A 24,892-nucleotide genomic window follows, 5' to 3' on the forward strand; every position below is an offset into this window, starting at 1 on the left:
TAATTTTAGTATTTCAAATATTTCATATAATAAGAGTGTATTTTCATTTGATACCTTTTGACATGTCTTATTTTATCTGAACTCTTGACAAAAATCAGGTATAAACACTGAGTAAAGAGCTCATTTTCTCCATATGTAATTAATGTTAGAAACTAATTGTGTTAGAAACAATTTAAATAGCAAATAACTCTCGCTTTCAATGGTACTTTTTATTTAGGAAATTATCATAAACTTTGTATTTTTATTTAGGAGATTATGATAAGCTTCAGAGTTTTCCATGTTTTACCAGTGTGAATTTTTCAAAAATGTAGAAAATAATGTCTAGTTTACATCCAAATGCTTTGAGTTGAATTTAGGACTTCATTAGTAGAATAGTTAGGGAACAAACACCTTTCCAATAAGTCTCCAAAACAGCACATTTCATAATGCATCTAGTTACAGTGCTGTAGATAAGGGCTATAGGTTTATTCAGGGAATAAAATTGAAGGGTATTATTAGAAATGTTGCTCAAGTTTCCCTAGGATTGAGACCTAATAATAAATGCAGGGTTTTTTCTTTAAAAATACTACAGTGCTCACATATTACAATACTGCAGTGCTTCCATATAGCCACTCAGTGTGTCCAGTACATTGTTCTATCAATGTATTACAGACAGCTAAGTTAGGTAGAACTATTTTAGGCAGTCAGACAGGGCTTAGCCCTCGAGAGAGTCAGTGCAGAAGATGAGAACAATTACAATTGTGGCTAGGGGCACGTCTGCAAGGTCTGGAAGGCCAGCCCTCAAGACAAAGACGAAATGACCAAGCCTACATGCTTCCTGAGGTATAAGCAATAAATTACAGATTATACTATACTTGATATCACTTGGTCAATAAAGTCTAATAGATATCAGTCACCCAGGTGGGTGACCAGGACCTCCTAATCCATCCCTTCCTAGAAAGGTCTTTCTTCTTTCCATGTATACTTACAAAGTGATCTGCTTCCCCATTGGATCAATATTACCTAAGCAGCTATTTTCATAATTTTATTGGTTGATCATATCTTTAACACATTTTACCCACCTCATGATTCTGTCCTCACCTTGTGATTATGTTCTGACTTCTTCCTTTGAGAAGTAAGTTTTTCTTCTTTGCCAACTCACTTCCGGATCCCATCCTGTCTCTCAGGAACTATCTCTCAATAAAGTTCTTCTACTCTTAACCTCTTTTGTTCCTTACAATTCATTTTTTTGATTTTAGGGAACACAAACAGTATATCTGACATCTAGCAGATTGGGAGTTATAATATTTCCCTTATATCAAAACCAGAATGATTTTTTGGCAGTCTGGATGTTACCCCAATTGAAAGAAAAATGACAATAAAGAAAGCATTACCTTCTGTATAGTAATGATTCCTTCCTGTGTATCTTTGTCAACAGATATCTTGAAAATTCCCAATCCATCACCGTCAACAATTTTGTATTCCATTTCAGCATTTGCTCCTATATCTGCATCAGCAGCTTTAATTCGGGCCACAACTGAGGCTACTGGTAATGATTCTGGGACGTTATATTGGTAAGACCCTGTAAAATTCAAAATAAGGAATGAACAAAACTTTACCCTAAGGTAACCAAACAGACAGACACACAGACAAGGATTTGGTGCTTTTGTATCAATGTTGCTTAATTCATTTTTATTTTTCAATAGAGTAGATGCTAAAACTATGAAAGAAGATAGTAAGGCAATGTGAGACAAATGACAGAACTCATATAGCCTCAAGAAATGTGATTGTTCTGACTCAATAATAACTCTGTGACAGCAGAAACAGATGGCCTAAGGAAAAACAAGAGAAAATTCACTTTTCCTGTAGTTCTCCATTGTTGAAAAATATGCTGCCTTTAATAATAAAAAAGTTAAAATAAAATGTAACCAATATAGAACCACCAAATATAACTAATTGAATTAATTCATATAATATACACAAACAACAAGAGACTAGCTCAGATGTCTGTTGGACAAATAAAGCCTAAATATTTTTGACAGCTTAATCTTGGCATTTACTTAATGTCTTTAACAAAGGCATTTTCAGAAAACTGGAAAAGGAGGTATGAGTAGGACAGTATTAGTCTTCTTTTAGCTCATAAATTTGCCAGGTATAAGGATTGTGTGTGTGTGTGTGTGTGTGTGTGTGTGTGTGTGTGTGTGTGTGAGAGGATTTTATCTAGAACCTAGTTAGGGGACAATAGTCCACGAGCATAGGCAATATTATTGAAACAGAAATAATGAGAAGTAAAAAGAAAGAAAATCTATAAAAATTGTTCTCTTTAACCTTTGTAATAATTTCTTTGCAACTCTTCAACAAAAACTAAAGCAAAACAACAACAAAAATGTAGTTTGAAAGAAAGGTAAAGAAGGCAGGAAATGTCTCAGAATACATTCCTTAACCATTTTTCTCTAATCATGTACTTTGTCCTGTGTCCTGCATCTAATTCCATTTCCCTTTGGTGGTTAAATTGTGGTGCATTTGTTCTTTTGTATGAGGAGAGAAAAAGAGATTCTCTTTGAGAGGAATATATAGAAAGGATATTCATATTTATAGAAAGAAAATACATATTTATATGAAGGCACTATTTAGGTTTAGGCTGGCACTTGTTTGCTTTTATCTAAAGATTGTGAGTAGATATTGTCATTTTTTAAGTTCCTGCAATATATGCTTACCACTTCTTTTGTGTTTTCTTTCAAACATTTAGTAGTGACCTTAGTAAAAGTCAAACAATTTAAAGGTCAGAATAGTTTTTAAATTGTAGAGAATATCTCAGCAAAAATTAAAAATTCAATGGTATATCATGGTCTTTCCTCTTTCCTCACTTTAACAAGTAAAATAGTATCTAATAAATTGGAAACTATCTTAGCAAAACATGATAACTGAAGCTACTAAAATTCTCAGTACCAATTCTTATCATGCTAGGTTTAAAGAAAAGGGAAAGAGTTAATTTTATCATGAGCCCAAGATAACACATTTTCCTTAAAATCCCTTCCTTTTCCTCCATATTAAGCTATCATGAACACAATTAAGAATAGCACCCCATCACGAGTTGAATAAGAAGCCTTGAATTATTTTTGATATTTCCATGTTTGTTGTCCCAAACAAATAAGCATTAAAATATGTTAAAGATGAAATATCTAAAGAAGCATTCCTGAAGGAAAAAAGTAGTGGGTCTCATTGATCATAAAGAATACTTGCTTGATATTATTTGCTTCTTCCTGTTAGTAAGAAATTTAGTTTTACATTTTTATTGGATAGGTATCTTAGAGACACTTTAAAGACACCACAGCCTGTAAAATATTTTTTAAGTTTTCTTTAGAATTCTTAAAAAATGCCACATGAACAACAATTATATAAAAGAACAAATTTTTTAAAAGGCTATTAAAAAGAGACTGAGATGAAAGGCTTTCTTGCAAACAGAACACTTCTTCCTTGAGAATATTTTTTCCTTCTTGGATGAGTCAAAGCCACTTTGGTCAAAGAAGCTTAAATGAAGGCATGTGGTTCTAGTGCTTTAGATTTATTTCTTTTGAAACAGTCAATGGTTTCACAGGAAACAAGGTAGAACTATCAAAGGAATACTCAGTATGCATGAATTGGTTAATATAAGAAATGAAAAATAAAATTTTTATTGCTCTTCTTTAAGTCCTCAAAAATTAAGTAGTATTTTTTTCATTAAGTTTATTGGTACCTTTTAGGTATACAATACAGTTACATTCATCATTGAGAACTTGTACCTTTACATGATGTATGTATCTTGGTTCTTATTTTTTCCCCATTCGCCTGCCCTCTCTTCAATACCTCCACCCTTCCCTATTTGAAAAGACTTTGTTTCCATTTTTTCCTTTTCTCATATTTTTCCTTTCCCTTCTTTCCTTTTCCCTACCCCTCCCACCTCCCTTACCCTTTTAGACCTTTTCCTTCTATTTCACAATATGAATTATACATTTTGATCCTTATTTACACTTTTAGTTTCTCACACCAGAGAGACTATTCAGTATTTGCATGTGTGTCCTATTTATTTCACTTAAGAGTATCACCTCAATGTGCATTTATTTAGCTATAAATGTCTCTAGTTTCTCATTCTTTATGGCTGAGTGGTACACCATTTTACATATAAAAAACCCCCACATCTCTATCCAGTCTCCAGTTGATGGGCAATTCGAGAGAGATGCAGATGAAAACAATACTGAGATTCCACCTCACTCCAGAAAGAATGGCTGCTATCAAGAAATCAACAAATAAAAAATGCTGACAGGATTGTGGGAGAAAGAACGCTTCTCTGTTGTTGGTGGGACTGCAGACTGGTGCAACCACTGTGGAAAGCAGTATGTTTTGTGTGAGTTGATAGTGTATTACTAATGGGCAACAAGCCCAAAATTTAAAGAACATGCATGAAGAGGAGTCTTAGATTAAAAGAGTACTACACAAACATAATTAACAGTTTTGTAATATTCAAAAAGTGAATGAAAGAAAAAATGTATTATATTTAAGATAGAAATTTATATGATGGTTGTATTTTTCTTTGCTATGCTTATTCCATGGAGTGAGTTAATACTATGTCCCTATAAAGTAGTTCTGGTTGAATGCAGTAACAAAATGATATCTTTGAAAAATATTTGACAAAAAATCTTTTAAAAATTTTTTGGTTTTTGGGCCAGGGATTTAGCTCAGTGGTTCTGCCCCCTGCCTCGCAAGTGCAAGGTCCTGAGTTCGATCTATGGTACCAAAAAAAAAATTTTAATGGTTTTATTTTTGTTTTGGTAGGCTAACAAGAAAAGTGAATTAACAAAAAGAATAACTTACTTCGAGGAAAACGAGGTGGATTATCATTGACATCAGTTAGGGTCACAGTGACTGATGTAGTTCCTGACAGTCCGCCATTTTGACCAACCATATCCTTTGCCTGAATGACAAGCAAATACTGGTCTTTAGCCTCTCTATCCATGTTTGGAAGGGCAGTCTTGATGATGCCTGTAAGATTTCAAATCCCATTAAAGTGCAACATGTACCACTCCATTATAATAGCAATAAACACTTAATAGCAAGCCTTTCTTCAGTTGTCTTATGTTGTTATATTTACTTTAATTTTAATGTGTATAAAAGACTAAAGGGATATTATAGTTGTATATAGTACTACAAAACAGAAAAAAATAATGTAATGTATTCTTAATATTGTATGGAAAAATTATTTTTACATTTCATGGAAATACACGGAAATAACAACTTATTAATAAATAAAAGTAACCCCTTCTATAGACCTATGAAACATTATAAATTGCATAGCAATGAACTTATCCTTTCTTTTTCATGCTTTCCAATTAATAACGATTTATTATTGATTCCCAAGATACTAAGTTTCCAAGATAAGTAACATTTCTATGTTAAGCAACCATTTTTTCTTTAGATCTGAGTATTCTCAGACACATACACACACACATACACACACACACACACACACACACATACACATCAGCAACACATCCTTATGTTATACATTTTTTTTTATTTTTTTAATTAAATTCTTTAATTGGTACATTTTAGGTATACAACACAATCACGTTCCTCATTGGGAAGTGTACCTTTACATAATGCACCTTGGTTCTTATTTTTTCCCCATTCCTAGACCTCCCTTCACCCCCTCCACCCTTCCCTATTTACAAAGACTTTATTTCCATTTTTTCCATTTCTCAGCATTTTTCCTTTCCCTTCTTTCCTTTCCCCTGCCACTCCCACTACCCCTACCCCTTTGGACCTTTCCTTCCTAGTTTGCGTTATTGATTATTCATTCTAATCATTGGTACCTTTTAGGTATACAATACAATGACATTCATCATTGGAAATTTGCACCTTTACATAGTCTCCCTTGGTTTTTATTTTTCACCCTTGCCCAGCCCTCCCTTCTACCCCTCCATCCCTCCCTATTTACAAAGATTTTGTTCCTATTTTTCCATTTTCTCATATTAATCCAATTCCCTTCCATCCTTTCCCCTACCCCTCCCACTTCCTTCCCCTTTGCCCCTTTTCTTCCTATTTCACATGACCTATTATACGTTTAGTCCATATTTACACTTTCAGTTTCTCACACCAGAGAAACGAATCTGTATTTATACATGTGTGTCCTATGCACATCGAGGCGATACTCTTAAGTGAAATAAATGGGACACACTTATATTATACATTTAAATTATAGTTCTCTGAGTAGGACAATTTTTTGAGGCCTATCCTATTACCCTGTCTATAATTGGGAGCTGTTGCTACAATCACAACATTACAGAATTTAAGTAACACCTTCTTTGAATATTTTTGGCTTTTCACACTCCATTTATAATTATTCTTTGAATATTACAATGAAAATTAAAAAGTCATACCCTATGAGTTTTTTTGATAACTCTCTAAGACATCAATACTTTTCTAAGGATCATAATTTTTCCAGAAATATTTTATGTTTGTTCTTCAATACTTACAACTCTAATCTGTAGCAAAATAAGCTCTGACTTCACTAACACTCATTGACCACAAGCCTAAATAACCTTTGACTAGGAGTGGTAGAATTTAAATACCTCCACCTTTTTCTGTTTTCTGTTATGTGCAAATTTATTTATCATTCTTGTTAATCATCTTTTTGCACTCATTTTTTATTGATTATATAGGTTAATGGTTTTATTTTGGCAGATTTGTACCTACATATAAGATATATAAGATATTTTAATCATTTCTCTTTTTTTTTTTTTTTTTTTTGTATTGGGTATCAAACTGCGGGCCTTGCGCTTGCCAGGCAGGTGCTTGCTGTGCTGCTGAGCTACAACCTGGGCCTTATTTTAATAATTTCTTGTGTAACATTTTTAAAACTATCTTCAACATTTGCCCAATAAGCAAGTTTCATCTATATGAAAAAATATTAATATGATGAATTATTTTTGAAAAATGACCTATTCATTTCTCTTTGTCTCTCACTTGTCCTTCCAATATTAGTGAATATCAGAGAGCTACCTACCATCTTTGAAAATTTATTGGGGCGAGAAGGTCATAGGATCTCAACAAGCAAGGAAATGAATCATTGCAGCCTCATTCCCTTCTGGTTTGGGTTAGAGGTATTATATTTGAAAGGATCATTAGAATAGAAATCAGGGAGTTATCCACTTATTTTTCACACTTCTAATTCTCTCTTTGTAAGAGATCCCATAATCAATATTTTCCAAAGCTAAAATCATCACAAAATTTTCAAATTAATACATGTGGTAATGCAAAGATAATTTCCAAATGGCTCAACTTTAAACACATTTTCAACAATGGTAAAATAATTGAGAAAAATTGAAATTAAATAAGAGTATTCAGAAACTATAGTTGTATTAATTTTTCTAGACTTTACATTTAAAACTGTCTACATTGCAAAAAGAGTCACCTTACATTGAATTTTATTTTTATTTTTCCATACATTAAATAGAAAGATATTTATACACTCACAGAGAGCTCATTGCTAACACTGTGTTTCTCAACTGGTAAACATGAGTGTTTTCTAATTGGATCCCTATAATTCCTACAATCTGTGAGATTTTCAAGAAAGATAAAAATCATAAAATAATAACAATCAATTATTATATAAATCGGCCCAGGGATTTAGCTCAGTGGTTCCGGCGCCCGCCTCGCAAGCGCAAGGTCCCGAGTTCGATCCCCGGCACACACACACACACAAAAATATTATATAAATAAACTAAAATATTACATGAATTTAAATAATTATTAAAAAATTTAAATAATTTATAATGAGAAAAATATCTATCCATTAGGTCTTCAAAAAACAAAATGGCTTAGATGACAGATGTCTGAATAAAATTTTTCCCGTAAATATATCATCTCACTCAGTAATTCAAAACTTCTCATTTTCTTTTAATTAATGTTCATAAAAACATTGTGTACAGTAATTCAGAACTTCTCATTTTCTTTTAATTAATGTTCATAAAAACATTGTGTACATAAAACATTGGTATTTTGGTATTGTTCAACAATTGTCTTGTTTTTAGTCTGGGAAAACAATTCTTATGATACCTGAACGTCTTGTCAAGTGCTGCTGATTTCTTTAAAGTATATTTGGTTATGTTGGAATTGTCTTAAAATTTTGAAGTGTATACCATATAAGACAGATAAGAATCATTTCTGAAATTTATCACAATAAAGGCAACCACTTTCAGAGACTGAATTCTGCATACTTGGGCTTTGAATTAGCTTCAGCTGTCTGAATGAACTGAAGAGACCCAGGACTGGAGAGTACTCCTGCTGGGAAGCTCAACTGAATGCATCTACATCAAAACACTGATACTAGGTTGAGTGAATTAATATCCAAAATAAAACCTCAGTACTAAAAACCTGCCTTCTCAGAGATCTAATTAACTCTGGAAAATTCTTGTGTTAACTATTACCTGGGTTGAATGCATTCAATCTTCCAAACCTTTTAGGTCCTCCAATCTGTTCATTACAATGTTTAATTTCTATGAAGATTAGAGACATCAATTTCTTCATAACTTCTATTTAGTAATACAAATCAGGAGATCAGGACCATGAGTAAACTACAGCTATTTCTTGAGCCTATTGTAAAAAGTGAATAGATAACCCTTAAGATAGCACTACATTGAACAGGAGGCTCACTATACAATTATAAAATGGTGAAGAATCCATGTATTCTGTCCACTTGCTTTGCTTCTAACAAGATTAATCAGATGTCATGTCAGCTCCACTTTAAAGTACTTCAAAGATGGTAGATTTGTTTCAATAAGAACTTGTTAATGAGAATAGTAGATGTAACTGGTAATGAGTTGAATATGCATGTAATACATCAGTCTCTGGCAAAATGTAGTATTAATTCTTTAAAATAGCTCAATGAAACATAATTAAACTCTGGTTTCATGTTAAATCAATGACTGTGATGTTATTTATTTACAAATATGGTTCATGTTCAGGAAAGAATCCAAATGAAATGTTTTCCAAGTAAAGATACAGCTTCATATTTGAATACAATGGATTCAGCTGCTATTTTACAAATGAGAGCTAAGCACTCCTCTACACATATTTGGCCTGTGTAACAAAGATCATGTGTGAAAATTCATTCTGAGACTTAAATGCTACCTTTCCTATGAGAGCCTCTGCTTAATCTTTCACTAAGCATACTAAATGCAACAAATTATATATATTATATTATATCTTGATAACCATTGAAATTATTTAAATTGAAAAAAATGAAAACCTTAGCGTGTGGAGTTGATTAATAATAAAATGGTGGCAAATATATATATATATATATCTGAGATTGAATTGGATTGGGAAGATAAATACAGTTGTTCAAATAAAAAAGCTATTGGACCTAACACTTTGTGACTTACTTTTGTGTCACATATTCTCTTACATATTTGTAAATTGACAGAAAGGAATACAGACTAGAGTCAAGCAATACTCTTTATTACAAATATAGAAACTGGGGCATGATGAAATAGATCATGGACAAAGCAGTTTTAGCTTTTTAGGATAATAAATATTCAGGAAACTTGAAACTGTTTTCAAAAGAACTTAGAAAATAGAATGAACATAAATGTTTAAGGTATGCTTTCTTCTTTGAAATATACTCTTTAATGAGAGAGTTTATATATGAGAATATTAATTATAAATGAATTTAATAAAATGGGTTATAAAATAAAGTATTATTCAAATTAATCAGTGGTCCTCACCAAATATGAAGAAAATGCATATGCCTGGCTCTTTTGAGAAGAATATTGCTATTTACCTGAAAAAAATCTACTAGGGGGAAATATTTACTAAAATAATTACAATTTTTGGATACACATTTTATTTTACATAAGAGGTAAAAAATGAATATCTTCTTATTAAATTTATATTTCTAAATTTTGAATCTAAGTTTTGTATTATTTGGTTTGCCTATTTGTAAGTACATCATTTAATGGAATAATAAAAAAGATGGAGAAGTGCCAATAATGTCAAGGTTGGAAGCTTTTGGAAATCCAAAGGATGCCAGAGCTGGCAACAAATGAAAAGTCACTGAGCAAGAACTCTTCTTGCCATCTGTGAGGGAACTACTGAGAAAGCTTTGACAGGAGCCAAGGCCCTTCCGTGAAATGAGTCAAACTATAGAATGGAACACAAGCAAAAAGCCTTTGTGGATGTAACTAGTTATAATGGTACCAGTCGTATAAAGCTATGATAAAGAAAATATGTATGCAATTTAAATGCGGGACCATGAAGTCACAGTCCTTCTGTTTGAGAGAGAACTCTTAAATGACCAATGATTTTAGGACTCAATTCATTTTTCAAAACTGGCTTCATGGCTTGGAATTTGTTCAGTCAGTCTGACAACGGTAGTTGGTTTAACTTCTGAGGATATCTTGAAATCCATAATAATTTTAGAATATGGGTTCTGCTTTTCATTTTGAATTGCAAATTATTTAACTTGTCTTGCTCCATATCAAATAGGACCATAAATGAATCTATTTGCTTTCAAGTTACAGAACAGAAAATGCACCTTACGATAATCTTGTCTCTTGGTAATTTTGTGAATATTATGAAGATAGAGGATGCGAATCTCCTGTCTTTTTTTTTTCTCCTGTCTTTTTAATAGTGTGTTATCTGCTTCTAGTGCCATTTTATTGGCTTGTTGAAGTAAATTGTCCATGTTGCTTTTTGCAACTACACACATTCTGGTTTTGTAGTAGGAGAAATTAAGGTAGAAAATACAGTTACAGGTCATGTGGCCTGTAAACACTGCCACAGATAGAATATATGCTCTGAGATTTTAACTATGCTTTTTCTAAGCAGTTAAGCAAACATAAAAATGCATGTACTCAGTGATTGTCTAGCCCTATTTTTATTTTTCTTTATTTAGTATATTTTCAGGATTTGTTTTTCTGTCAAAAATTTTATTTTCATCTCCAGAACCCCTAGATTTGTCTGGAGAATACTATCATTTCTCACATAGACAAGAATCAGATTGACATCCCATAAGGAAGAATAACTGAAACTTTAGTTACAGCTCTATAAGCCCTGAAGGACTAAATACTTTCCACTTTTTTGTTAAAAACATGTAGCTTTATTTTTTTCTTTAAAAACTATGTTCTACACAGTATGATTTGAGAAGATAAAAATGCTCACAGTATCTCTGCACTAACTGTAGAAAGATGAGTTCCATTACTTACAATGATTTCTGTACTACAAAATAAAATTTCTCCATCTCACATTATTTATATCTGTAATAGATAACAGTAATATATCCTGTAACATATGATTTATTTAATACAGATCCTGAAATTAAAATTGAATTTACTTATTAAAGTATTAATGTATTCCTATGATGTATTCAGTTGGTCAACTCACTAGTTTTTCATCCTCAGAGCTCTAAGAAAATTCCATTATCTTACAGTAAAACAAAAAATCCCAAGCCAATCAGTAGCAACAAAGTGTTTAACTATTGGAATTACTACATGCTATTTTTGGACAGGGCACATAATACAGAGTTATAATTTTTGAGGAAATTTTCAGAAACTTCTCAATGTCTTTCTAGCCTGAAAGAAGCAGATATATAAGGGAAGGTGAGGGTTTGAATTTAGGTTTCTGAGATCTATCATTAAATCAAAGGAGCACACTTTCTACATTCATAGAATTCGTATCATAAATCACATACTTCCACTTACTCTTCCTTCATCCAATACTTGCTTAATCATAACTGTTTATTTTCTATTAGACTTTCCAAGGAGTTTCCAAACTCTACCATTATACTTCTACAAAATATGCAATGAGTGAGACTGAATTTACTTCTGCTGATGGATGTTACAATTGTTATTTCCAAAAGGGATTTAAAATATTTATTCCTGTAATAATTTGAGAATGAATTAACATTGTCTTTTTATAGATAAAGTAAGAATTGGTTAAAGAGAGTATTCACAACTATTCACCCCTTCATACACAGAGAAAAGCTGAATATATCAAATAATTATTTAAAAATCAAAATCAAAATGTTTCATGCTACAATCTTAATTTAAATTATTTCAACCTTAAAGAAAATATGACAAATAAGCTAATCAGATAAATATTCTATTCATTTACTTTTCCAACTCCAAAAGAACATTACCGAAGTGTAAGAAAAAAGTTTAGTTTTTAACTTAGCAGATCATTCTTTTCATTGCTTTAATTAATATCCCTGTAAAAACCATCCTCTAAAAGGTTAAATTGAAATAGTAACTGTTGTATTGTGTGACAGAGATGATTTCATTTGGATTTATATTTGAGCATGCACAATTCTTTATATGAATGCATAAAAGAAAACAAAAACAAAACTTAAAGATAAATAATGAACTGTTTATAAAATCAGAAGATAACAACTGAGATATTTTAAACACATAAAATTGATTTGTTTTAGAAATACAGAAAAATATCATAAACTATTATTTTAAAATGATAATTTCTTTATAGATTGTTATTTGACTAAAATTGACACATTAAGAGAATACAAATAAAGCATGTGCAATCAACTAAATTTAGTAAAGAATATCTAATATTAATTCTAACCCAAGATGCAAATGATAATTTTACAAAGAGTGTCACATGTCAATTTTTACCTGTTTTGGGTTCCACTGAGAAGTATGGCTGTCCTTGCAGAATGCTGTAGACCACCCGAGCACTGTTACCATATGTGGGATCATCAGCATCAGTTGCTGTCACTTGGACCACTGAAGTCCCTAGATGACAAGTCAGAAACCAGTAAATTAAATGTGTCCAAATAAAACAACACAGAATCACATGCTGTTGCAGATTCTACATTACGTTTACGTGTAAATTTTAGTTGACTTTTTTCATTGAACATGAAAAATTGATCTCGTGTTTTTTAACACAACCTCAGAGATAATAAATAATAATACAATCTTTGAAATAGTTAAAGAACATGAAAATATTTCAGCAAAAGTGTATCATTGATGATGCATGCTAGATTGGGAAATTCTCAGAACCAAACGGGACTGAGAGCTTAGGTATCTCACCCATCAATTCAGGTACCAAATTTTCATCAAGAGCAGTCTCTGTGAGAACTGATCACTGTCCAGAGGTAGCCTGAAATGTAAAAATATCTTGGACACCAAATTATCAAGGCTATCTGGCTGTTGTTGATAAAGAATGCCAGACAGAAGCTGAAATTTCACAAATTGTACAAAGAGTACTTGGCCCATTTAACTGGATATCATGTGCTTATCTCCTTGATAAATTTCTGGGTTTTTTTTCTAATAATTGATTTAAAAACAAAATATTAGTTAAAAATGTTAATCAAACCCTCTGAAAGGAGGAAACATGGCAATTTAAAAATGAGGTTACTAGTTGTTTTTCTATATTGAGTCCCAAATTGTTTCTCCATTTTATTATATATTCATTTATTCCATATGGAAAGAATTTATTCTGATCTATTCTTTTTATTTCCATTTGATATATAATCTTCAAAACATTATAGACATGTTTGCTTAGTTCATATACCTAAGCACATAGTATGTTACAGTTTATGTTTTTTCCTGATACAGAGGAGAAAATTCTCTTTCTTTGGATATTCTTTAAGGTTTCAGTTTATTTCTAATAATTTCCTGAATATAGTATCTTAAATTTAATATTTTCTTTAAATGTATTTTACATAGATCCTTTGTTTTTAAATGTCTGAAATAAGTAATGAATGTTCATTTTGTTACTAATATATACCATTTTCCATATTATGATTTACCTTACCAATTCCTTCTTTAAAAAATTGAGTGCAAATGATGAGGTTATCGGTATTAAAACTTTTTTTTTTTTTTTTGGTGCCAGGAATCAAATTCAGGACCTTGCATTTGCCAGGCAGGTGAGGCAACACTGAGCTTTATCCCTGTCCCCAAACCATTTTCTAATCCTTACCCCCCTTTTTTTTAATTTAATGAATTTAAGTGATTGTGCATTGTGGATATCTGATAGAATCAAGATGGTGAGTGTCTATTTTAAAATCCTTTTCAGAATTACATTTTATAATAGATTATATTTAAACATTTTCTCTGTAGTGCAACACCTTCAGCTTGATAATGGTGATATGCTTAAGTATTTATTTCCTATTTCATTTTAAAAGAAAAAAATTTTAAAACATTAAGAAAACTAAACCAGCAAATATTCTGTATATTATCTCTTTCTCTGAAATGCTGATCATTTAATTTAATACAAATAATACACAGTATATTATACATTTAGATATTATATGCATGCCTATACACATACTCACAAATAAATGTAAAAGTTTCATGCTTATATCTGCTGTTTTAGTAAAGAGTAAACTCTCCTAGGGTCTTACAATTGTTTTTAAAAAACATAATTAGTTAATATTCAATTTAAAAGAACTCTGAATATTAAGCACTAAAAGCCTAGTATACCATTCCATTTAGTGGCTATTGTAACTGTTTAATAAAAATTAAACATTTCATTAAACTATGACTCACTATAAATCTACATGACATATGTCAGGTTTATATCCACTGTAAATTTGAATTTTTAAAGTAACCCAGTGATTTAAATCAGTGCCTCCTAAATCTTAAAGATTTCTAAAGTCACTTTCTAAAAATTGTAACATGTTATTCAATCAAGTCAATTAAACTTACATGTATGCACAATAACCACTGTTTGATATTAAAGTAGTGTCATCAAAAATCAAAGCTATAGGTATTATTTGCCCTGTAAAGTGAGTTCACCTACATCAAACTTGCAGAGCTGTATTCTATGAAAGAGAGGAAAACTTTACTAGTTAATGAAGAACTCCCAAAATGCCCCTGAGAATGAGAACTATGAAGCTAAATCCAATTGCTCAGACAAACTTGACAAACACCACTTTTACTCAATATTACTTCTCTTTTTTTCTACAATCTCTAAAACATCATTCTTCCTAATGCTGGTGTTATTGTTAAGCAGTAGTGGCAAGAGGTCCTTTGAAGTGTGTGCAGCATTGAGAAAGTGTAAATATGCCTGTTTGGTCTTTGAAACGCTTATGTATTTGCTAACGTAAGAGTCTGCCAATGAAGTTCAGAATTTTTCATGACCACAAGTATCAATTCTTCTGTCTTACTTTCAGTTTGTATTTCTTCAGCACCTATAGCCATTGTGCCTCAAAAATATTTCCCTCTCCCACCTGATAAGAACTGAAATCTAAGGTCACTAAATTATGACCCTCGAGAGAGTACCCATAATATACATCTCTGCAATTTCACTTCCCTTTTTAGTAAGTATGTTGGTTGAGTATATGCATAAAATGATCTTTACTTAAAACAAAACAAATTATATTGGCTAAAATACCCATGTGTTATAATACAAGTTTCAGTGATATTTCAAATACACTTCCTCTTTCAATACTTAAAACAACTAATAAATGCATAAATCAGCTGCCCACTATTTCAGCCCCATATTTTATGATGTTTTTAAGATTTTCTACACTTAAATTTTGTACTGGCTGAAAAGTATTCCAGAACTACTTGAGTACATGGAATTTCAATGAGAATTTTTATTATTTGATATAAAGTACATATTAGAGGAGCTTTATTTGCCATTTTTCTAGCAATGGGGAAATGCCAAACGTCATTAAGTAAAACTGCCTCCCTTATTTCTTATATATCTCCAACTAAATATTACTTTACCATTACTATAAACTCACTATTCAATTTTCAATTGGAGAAATTACAAAAAGATCAGTGTTAGCATGTGATGGATACATATGGGTCCAAGCACACCCAGTATAAAGAGACCAACCAATTCAGATGTTGGTTTGGGTGGCCACTGACAGACTTCTTGATGCATGGATGACAGAATGATGTTTAGATCAGTGAATCATTATAGTAGGATCAGAGAAGGAAGCATAAAAATTAGCACCAGGCTGTGTGTGGGAGGACTTTATTTTTTAACTTCTCAGGTATAAATATAATTATATATTTAAAATAAATGAATATTAAACAGAAAAGAAGATGTAAGACCAAAGTAATTTCTTGAAGACATGGAGATAATTATGTAAAAGAAAAAATATAAAAAGTAAAAATTATTTCTTAATTTCCTATATAAATAAAACGATGTATTGAATGAATGAGTTATGGCTAACATATCTCAAATTTTCCCTTCATCCTGACAGTTGCCGTGCATATTAAAAATATGGTTTTTCCTCTGTAGTTGCTGACAATTTACTTTTAAATCCAAGCCACTGAAAATCTGATACTCGCTGCAAATACAGCACACATTTTACTTACCCACAGGAGACATTTCGGGAACTCCTGCCATGTATGGACCATCCAGAAATTTAGGTTCATTGTCATTAATATCCTGAATTTTGATGACAAATTCTGACTCTGGTTCCACGGGTTTGTTGGTGAGTCTGTCCAGTGCTTGAGCTCGGAGAGTGTAGTAGGCCTGTTCCTCGCGATCCAATCTTTTGGTAGCATGAATATCCCCCGTGTTCTCATCAATAATGAAAATGGAACTTGCCCCTTCGCCTGACAAGATGTATTTGATGGAACCATCTCCTTTATCAACATCAGAGTGAAGCTGGTGAAAAATTCATGCGAGATGAGATTAACTTACAAGAGAGTCAGCGATATGAAGGTATGTAAAAATAATTCTTATGTCAGGCACTGGGACATGGAATTTTACTGTTTTTGGAAAGATAAGCTGAATTCCTATTGTGCACAACAAAAAGACTGTTAAAATGTGGTGCCTTACACTTAAGAGCAAGACAATTTCATTTCTTTCCATAAACAGACTCATGCCCAGTGGTATTTTAGATCATTCCCAAAGTCAGGAGCTTGTAGTGTTAGTTTAGATGTGGCCTGGACTAATTTAAGTCATCTCTTCATTGAACACAGCAGAAATTCAGTAAACATGTATAACAGATTTGATTTTTTCCAAACAAAGAAATTTTCTATAGAACAATTGTAAATTTAGTTATATCATACTATTTAATATGTTCAGTAATCCTTACGTTCTTATGGATTCTCTCCATCTGTCCTTACCATGCTACCCCCTCCCCTGAAATTCTTTTCCATGATTAACCAACATAAAATCTAGTTACTAAATGTCTCCAACTCCTGCTCTGTATTTTAAAATTTGAAGTTGAAAAAAATTACTCTGCTCTTTAAAGTAGGAATTTTAAATCAATACATGCATAGGACTTCAACTAAAACCTTTCTTGAAATATCAAGAACTGAAGAACTGCATTAGATTTGCATGATTAACCCCAACATCAGCAGCAGGGGCAGCACCTACTGATTTGCATTTCATATCTGGAACTGTCCCTGCTGTATGTCAGAACATTATGTTGAACAGAGGAACCTCAGGAAACTCAGAAATAATTACACATTTTCCTGAACTTTGTAACCCAAGAAACACACTACTCAATCTGTCATTTCAACAATCTTTCATCTCCTTTAACTGCCGTCATTCTGGACTTTGGTTAATATGAATGTAAAAGCCCAATTTACCAAATAACAAGGCTTTTCACTGCCCTACAGAACTACATTTGCATTTCTCAAAAGACAACGTGCTAAAAATATAAAATATGGAAAACCACTCAGGAACGTGTGGGCACAGTGCATTTACAGCCTTCCCTGTAGCTGTGGAGGATTCGGCTTCTTGCACCGCGGATTTCTAACTGATTATCCCCTGCTCTCTAATAGTTGTGTTTATACTCTGCTTCATGGTACTTAAATAACTGATTTATCCTTTGTAGCTTTTAGTCAGGACTAAATAACGCAAGAAAAAGACTTTCTGACACAGTTATAATTTAAATTTTTTCAGGTTGGAAACATCTCATGGATCACTGTGCCACGTGTTTATCCCACACATGGGGAAGATGTGAACTACTTGAGACTGAATTACTTAATTTTCTCAAGTTTCTCTCTCTCTCTCTCTCTCTCTCTCTCTCGAGAGAGAGAGAGAGAGAGAGAGAGAGAGAGAGAAATCTCCTCATTTCAGAAAGGAGAAATATGAGAATTATTGTTCAAATTATTGACAACCTTGGTATGAATCACTATTTCTTAATATCCTCTTTAGAGTATCTTATTAATATTCAATACTGTTCCCATTAATCCTACTAGCAGGTAAAAAAAAATTGATGTAGAGAAAAGCTAAGTCCCCCAGCTAGCTGACTGTCAGACCTGGATTATGCAAACTACTGGTTGCTGGGAGATCCAAGGCCCATCCCCTACAGTGCTAACTTGTCTTTGGGACAGAATCCGCTGCCCTACATGGTAGGGGCACCAGGAGTTCATGCATCATTTGCATCAGTTTAAAGATGTTCAGTGTTTGGGGCTGGTTTCCATCAATGCCTTGTATGACTTCTTAGAAGAGTCTTCTCTTGCTATTATACAACAATGAACTCTACCAAATTTAGCAAAATCCTTAAATCCTGAGACAAATGTAAAAATAAACAGATGAAAATAAGTTGTCTTTAAACTGCTACTAACATCTCCCTCGACTCACTTTTCAATCCTAATCCTGCCTTCATCTGAGGTCCTATGTGGTTGCATCAGTGGGGACATGTCCGCAGGCTGCTGATAACAATGATAGGAAAAGTCAGGGAACATGCAGATATCCATAAGAAATACTAGTAATGATATGGATCAGGCCTTTCATTTAAGGTTTTCTGCTTCTCCAAGTCATACATAAGACCTCCACTTCTAGAATCAGCCCTTATGATTTATTTAAATAATCGCTGTCAACTGATTATTGTTTTCATGACATGGTGATACAAGCTCTTTGAACTAGTTCAGGTATGAAGAGAGAATAAATTTCTTCTCAATATAAAGCACACATCAAGTCCAGTCTGGGAACTTCAACCTGAGCTCAGATGTTGTAGTTTTACATAATGGTGTTGTTGGTTGTTTTCCATTATTGACAGAATAAGAGTTTAGAGGTAAAGGATTCACAATGATTTTTTCTCCAATCATTCAGGGACTACTATCCTGCCCCCCAGCACAGACACACATAATATCCTTTGTAAGGACCCCTGAATTTTTCCACCCTCCCCATCTCTGGGAATTTTCTCCCAGCTGGTACTATCATCAAGCTTGTAATTACTGCCCAAACTCACAAACTGAAGATTGCTTGGAATCTAGACTCTGTGTTCTCGCAAGGTTAGTGTAAACATCTGTGATTAAAAGCAATGACCAACTTTGAAATGCTAAGATGGGTACATAATTACCAGCTGCTTTCAGATATTTGATCTGTGAGATTATATTCATTATACTAATCTCAGTAGGTAGAGTGAAACCCAGGTTGTTAGTGAAAAGATCCTCTCTCTTCATACAAAAAGGAAGGCTCCAGAACAAATGGAAGAAAAATGTTACAAGTATAGAAATAACAAATTATAATCTTAAATTGACACACATGCCGCTATATACAGACACATACATGCAAATCTTTGTGAACTGAGAGTGCAAAGCAGAGCTGAGAAGGGTGATTCTCCACGGTAAAAAATGTATGCCTTTTAAAAATTAGTCTATTGTTTCACAATATGGTAAATGAATCAGAAATGAAATGAAAACACAACAAAGACAAGCATTTACACTCTATTTTAGGCAGAGTAGAACTCACAATATGTCTGTTTCCTGTGCAAATATCCTTTTAAAGATCATCCTGAAATTAGACTGCACAATAATCAACAAATGAAGTATCTCAATTCATTAATCATCATATAAAACTCATCATTCTAAAATGTTTTTAGAATTATCTGTTATGATTCCAAAATAAATGTTTACATTACATTAGAAGACTTTTTTTTTCAAATAAGGAGAACAGGATCCTAAGGTGAGGGTACACCAAATTATTATGTGAATCCTGTCTTTAATTGTGTATAGTGAAATGTAAGATATATCACAGTGGGTTGAACTCATAAGCTACACAGGCCAAGAAAGCACAGGACAATTTACTCATATTCTAAAATATATTTCTTAATAATCCATTATGGTTCTATCAGCTAAAGTTTGACAGAGAACCCTGCCTCAGTTTCTCTAGCATATCCAGCCTTTTGTTTTCATTGTTTCTGAACTGAAATCCTAGTTTAAAATCATAAAACTTTTCACTTGGCCTATTACAAAAGTTTTCAAATATTCAAATATTTTAATAGTTTATATTATTGAGGCTGTCATCATACTTGTCATACAATTATTTTCTTGAAAACTACAGTAAATTATATCACACCCTTCATCAGCTATGTTCTGTGAACATCAAGAGTATCTTTATCCCTTTTCTTAAACGGGAAGGGGAAGTGGAAGGGGTAGGGGAAAGGGAAGAAGGGAATAGAATTAATATGAGAAAATGAAAAAATGGAAACAAAGTCTTTGTAAATAGGGAGGGAGAGGGTTGGAGGGGTTGAAGGGAGGGCAGGGGAAGGGGGAAGAAAATAAGAACAAAGACAGATTACATAAAGGTACAAATTTCCAAAGATGAATGTCATTATATTGTATATCTAAAATGTACTAATAAAATTAAAAAGGAGTATCTTTATTGATGTGTGCTAAAGTGTGATACTGAGACCAGACAGCATCTCACACTTGCACAAGGTTGGATCCTGAAGATTTCTGGGATGTTCTCAGCACGTGACCCTGGCATGGCACTGACTGGGTGTCAGGCAATGCAGCTGCCCACTTCAGGGATCATTTGCTAAAATGCTTATGATCACTGGGCATGGTGGCACAAGCCTGTAATCCCAGCACGTGGGAGGCTGATGCAAAAGAATTGCCCCAAGTTGAAGCCAAGTCTGCTACATATCAAGTTCAAGGCCACCCTGAGTTACATAGTGTGATGTTGTCTAAAAAAAAAAAAAAATTCAAACAAAATAAAATGTTTATGAACATTTTAAAATTGTGGAAAGCATATCTTCACTAAAAAATACCCTACTGATTTCAGCACATTTCAAAGCAAAGGGCATATTTATGTGACCACTAGAACTCATTCTTTGGTGTTTTCAGCATGATGCTTAATCAAATATATTAATTATTTCCTATGAGCTATGAATTGAGCATGGGCCTCAATCTGAGTGTATACTGTCCCACTAGCTTCCCTGCCCACCACATCTCACAACGCATGCTTTGCTCTAACACATTGGACTAGTCCTACTAGTCCCTTCTATTTAGCACCTCTCCTCCACTGTCCTACCCACTAATTTCCATTTCAGCTAAATGTAACTTCCTTTTTTGCTGAAGCCTTACAATCCTCCATTTTCTTCCTAGATTGTTCAGAGTTCCTATGAAATAATTCATTTAATTATGTTTATATTGAAAGTCTACTTTAGTTGTTTTCATATCAAATTTCTTCTCCAATTTAGAAGCTCCTTAAGAACCTGGTTCTTTTTATCATCATATTGCACATTCCCAATAAATACTTTATTGGTATTAAATGTGGTGAATTTATAATCCACTTTGTAAAATGGCAGTATTTGTTTTATTCCAATTTCTGTCCTCTTAAATTTTAATAACACTAGAGAAGACAAAGCAAAGCACAACAAAACAATTATAAAGCATCCTACACCTCTGCATTTTTCTTCCTAATCCTCTGAACCAATGTAAATGGAGCTGAGACAGACAGTGCATAATGTACAAGGTTCGTTCATGAGAACATGTGCCAGGTTGTGCTGTACACTCACGTTTGCATGCCTGGGTTTCCAGAAGACAGTGGTCTCAGAGACACAGATACATTTTCTTGTTCCTGTTTCTCTTGCTCTTAAATAGTAAGGAGCAGGCACACACACACACACACACACACACACACACACACACACACACCCAAACCCAAAGTACAATGGAGTACAAAGATGTTTGAAGATTCTGGCATGCTCTTCGATGCCAGAATCCCCATTCCTTTCATTAATTTTTTGTATCCACTATTTGTTTTGTAATTTAAGATTGTAAAGTCAAAATAAGAAACACAGCAATGCACTGCAGTTCTCATTATTTTCTTACACATCTTTAGTCAGAAACAGACTAATATTAATCTATATCCTCTCTACCGCTATTAGTCTATACTTAAAGAAATGTGACAAATAAGAACTTACCACACAGAAGTAAAAGTAAACCAATCCAATACATGGATCAACTGTTCTTTCCTCTCTATCTTTCTTGAATTGTGTATTATTTGATATTTCTGTATTATTATTTCTGATTATCTTGTCTTTATTTTCCATTTAGCCCCTCCACCATAGTATGGAGGTAAATACATGCACACTTGGATTTCATTGCAGAACTGTGACCATGACTCCAGATATACAGTTTAAAGTGATTTACAAAAGTAAATTACTATTATAACGCCAAAGCACTTTTTAATGTTTGTGACACTGAAAAACATACTAAATTTTTATAGCACAAAAAAACCAAATCTAGACATAATATGAAAAGAGATATTTATTGTGCAAACTTTGACTGCAAGACAACAAAACTAAATTAATCTATAGCTTCTGTCATACTCACTGACCTATGTATAATGAATTGGGCAATAATTATAGTTTTGTTTTTTTCCTTTCAACGAGCACTGTAATAAGACAAAATGCAAAATGTGTAATTATATAAATACAAACTTATACTGCTGTTGCACTTGTGTACAAAAATGGAGTAATAATGACACTGAAAAATATTGTTTTGAACAGCAAATTGGTCAGTCTGAGAGCTTTATACTAAATATTAGCAAGGGCATCTAAAATGAATGATATATCACCGATTTGCTTATTTTTGATTGCTGAACTGTTAGGTTTAAAGTATGTTCCCCATTGATAAAACCCAGTTAAGTCATTTTTGTTAAACTTTTACAAGGTTATAGTCATAAGTATAGAGGGTGAATTTAAACAATACTTGGCAGAAATAAAACTTTAAATATATACAGTACATATACATTTTCTTTTCTCATTATGCATTTTAATAAATAATTTCCACATGCTATTAGCTGCTTTGTAATTATCAAGAGTCTAAAGAAATATTGCAGATGAAAACAAGTGTATAAGTCATTTCTTTCTGGTTGAAGTATTCCTAATTTATAATTATCACTGTGGTCCAGGATAATGGAACACAATTTACTCGTGAAGAATATTTGATGAAGATGTGTGATTTCAGAAGTTTAGATATTAATTATTATACAGAAAGTAGATATACTTCAGGGATTCCATAGGTAATGTTAAAATTGCCAAGAAAATCTTATTTTTAAACCAACAATAAATAGAGAAAGGATCGCTCAGTTGTTTGTATTCTTAGAAATAGTTCACAGAAATTCAGTTCTGACAAATGTTCAAACTGAGGTCTCCACTCACTTAGTAGCAGAATGATACAATTCTGAGGTCAATGCAAAGGACTCACAGGTATGGCTATTGAATCTCCATTCTACTCCTTATCGTGCTGTCCTGACTATGCCAAAATCCCAGCTTATTCATCAGTTATGGATCCATGTCTATAAATATACACTTGGGCTTAAATGTTAAAGTGAAGACAAAATGAAATAATGCCTTTGAAACTACTTTTGTAAAATAAAATTTTCTATCCATATTTATAAGCTCACAAACAGTGTTGGAATAAAAGGATCGGCCTTCCTGGGAGAAGAACTTGCTTTTCTTTGAAAAAGATGCACATCTGTGGTGGGGGCATGATTTCTCAGAGCTTCTCTCAGGGAAAGAGACACCAACTCAAAAAAGCATTCTTCCATCCACCTCCCTGAAGACAATTCCATACCATGAATCTCGCCCAGTCCTTGACTTCTGTTTACAGGCCCGATGTAAAACACTCACCCCACTTGAGAAATATGCATAGACTCAAATTCTTAATGATTAAAGCTAGAGCTGAGCCCTCATCCTTGTTCAGTGTCATGGTGAGCACTTCATAGTCTCATCTTTTGGTGCTCATAGATAAGACAATACCTGGGATCACTTACTAGTAAACTCCAAGAAGTGGGCCAGAAGCAGTTAAAAGAAAGTCCATGAGAAACCTAAGCTTTCTTTTTCAGAAGCTTTACTGTTAATTTTAAAATAGAGTTGGTTGAGCAGAAAATGTTCATAACTGAGTTACGTGGCACCAGTGAAAAAATGTATTCTAAGAACCTTGTCTATTTGTCCAGGTCAAGATAGTTAATGAAATTGAAAGAAATGACTTAGCAAATCTTTATAGTAATTTCACAAAATGAAATATGCCAATCCCAAAACTATTAGTGAAAACAATGGGAATTTTTTAAAAATTACAAATAATTAAGAGGACACAATAGAGTGTGTTATGTGTTCATTGAAAGAAAAAGAAGAGCACAAAAAATTATCCAGCTATGACAGAAATTTGGCTTCTCCTCATATATCACTAGGAGCTCTGAGCCTGTGGATAAAGACTTACTAGAATATTCTTTTTGAAAATGCCTAGGAAGTAATCTTCTAACACTCTTTACCCATTCTAACATCAAGGAAGGCTACAAAATACTCTTCATAATCCAGGCAGAGGTTCATCTCTAGAGATCATATGTAGGTCTGGCACAGATGTTTTTTTACCTGGCATTTTGGAGAAGGCATGCATGTACATGTTGCAGAGAGCAGCAGCAGAAATGTACTGGAAATATATTCTTTGAAATTCTTTGCATTGCATTGTCTTGTGCTTTAGCAACAAAAAACAATAATAATGCAATAAAACTATAACTTCAAAGTGTTCATTTGGGGAAGAAACTTCAAAACTTGCATAATGCAGAGTGGATTCTGTAGGGTATATCTTCAGTACCAGTGAAAAGGTGATGCAAATATATGGTGAATGTTTAAATAAAAACATTTATTACATTAAAAGACACATAGCCATTAGTTCTCCTTAAAAATATTCCCCTTCCTCCACGTCAA

At 32.8% G+C, this 24,892-nt stretch overlaps 1 protein-coding gene across 1 annotated transcript in view; it reads right to left on the reverse strand.

Moving 5' to 3' along the window:
- Cdh7 (cadherin 7) overlaps window positions 1–24,892 on the reverse strand; it is a 135,312-nt gene that overhangs the window by 66,452 nt on the left and 43,968 nt on the right. The window contains exons 3-6 of the mRNA XM_004858458.4: window positions 16,305–16,599; window positions 12,642–12,761; window positions 4,831–4,998; window positions 1,374–1,561 (exon numbers count right to left, since the gene is read on the reverse strand). Of these exons, the coding sequence (XP_004858515.3) occupies window positions 1,374–1,561; window positions 4,831–4,998; window positions 12,642–12,761; window positions 16,305–16,599 (771 nt within the window). The remainder of the gene's footprint in view (window positions 1–1,373; window positions 1,562–4,830; window positions 4,999–12,641; window positions 12,762–16,304; window positions 16,600–24,892) is intronic.

This window comes from Heterocephalus glaber, unplaced genomic scaffold (genome assembly GCF_053883595.1).
Source record: "Heterocephalus glaber isolate CG9 unplaced genomic scaffold, H.glaber_assembly_v1.0 deba00000331, whole genome shotgun sequence".
Lineage (NCBI taxonomy): Eukaryota > Metazoa > Chordata > Mammalia > Rodentia > Bathyergidae > Heterocephalus > Heterocephalus glaber.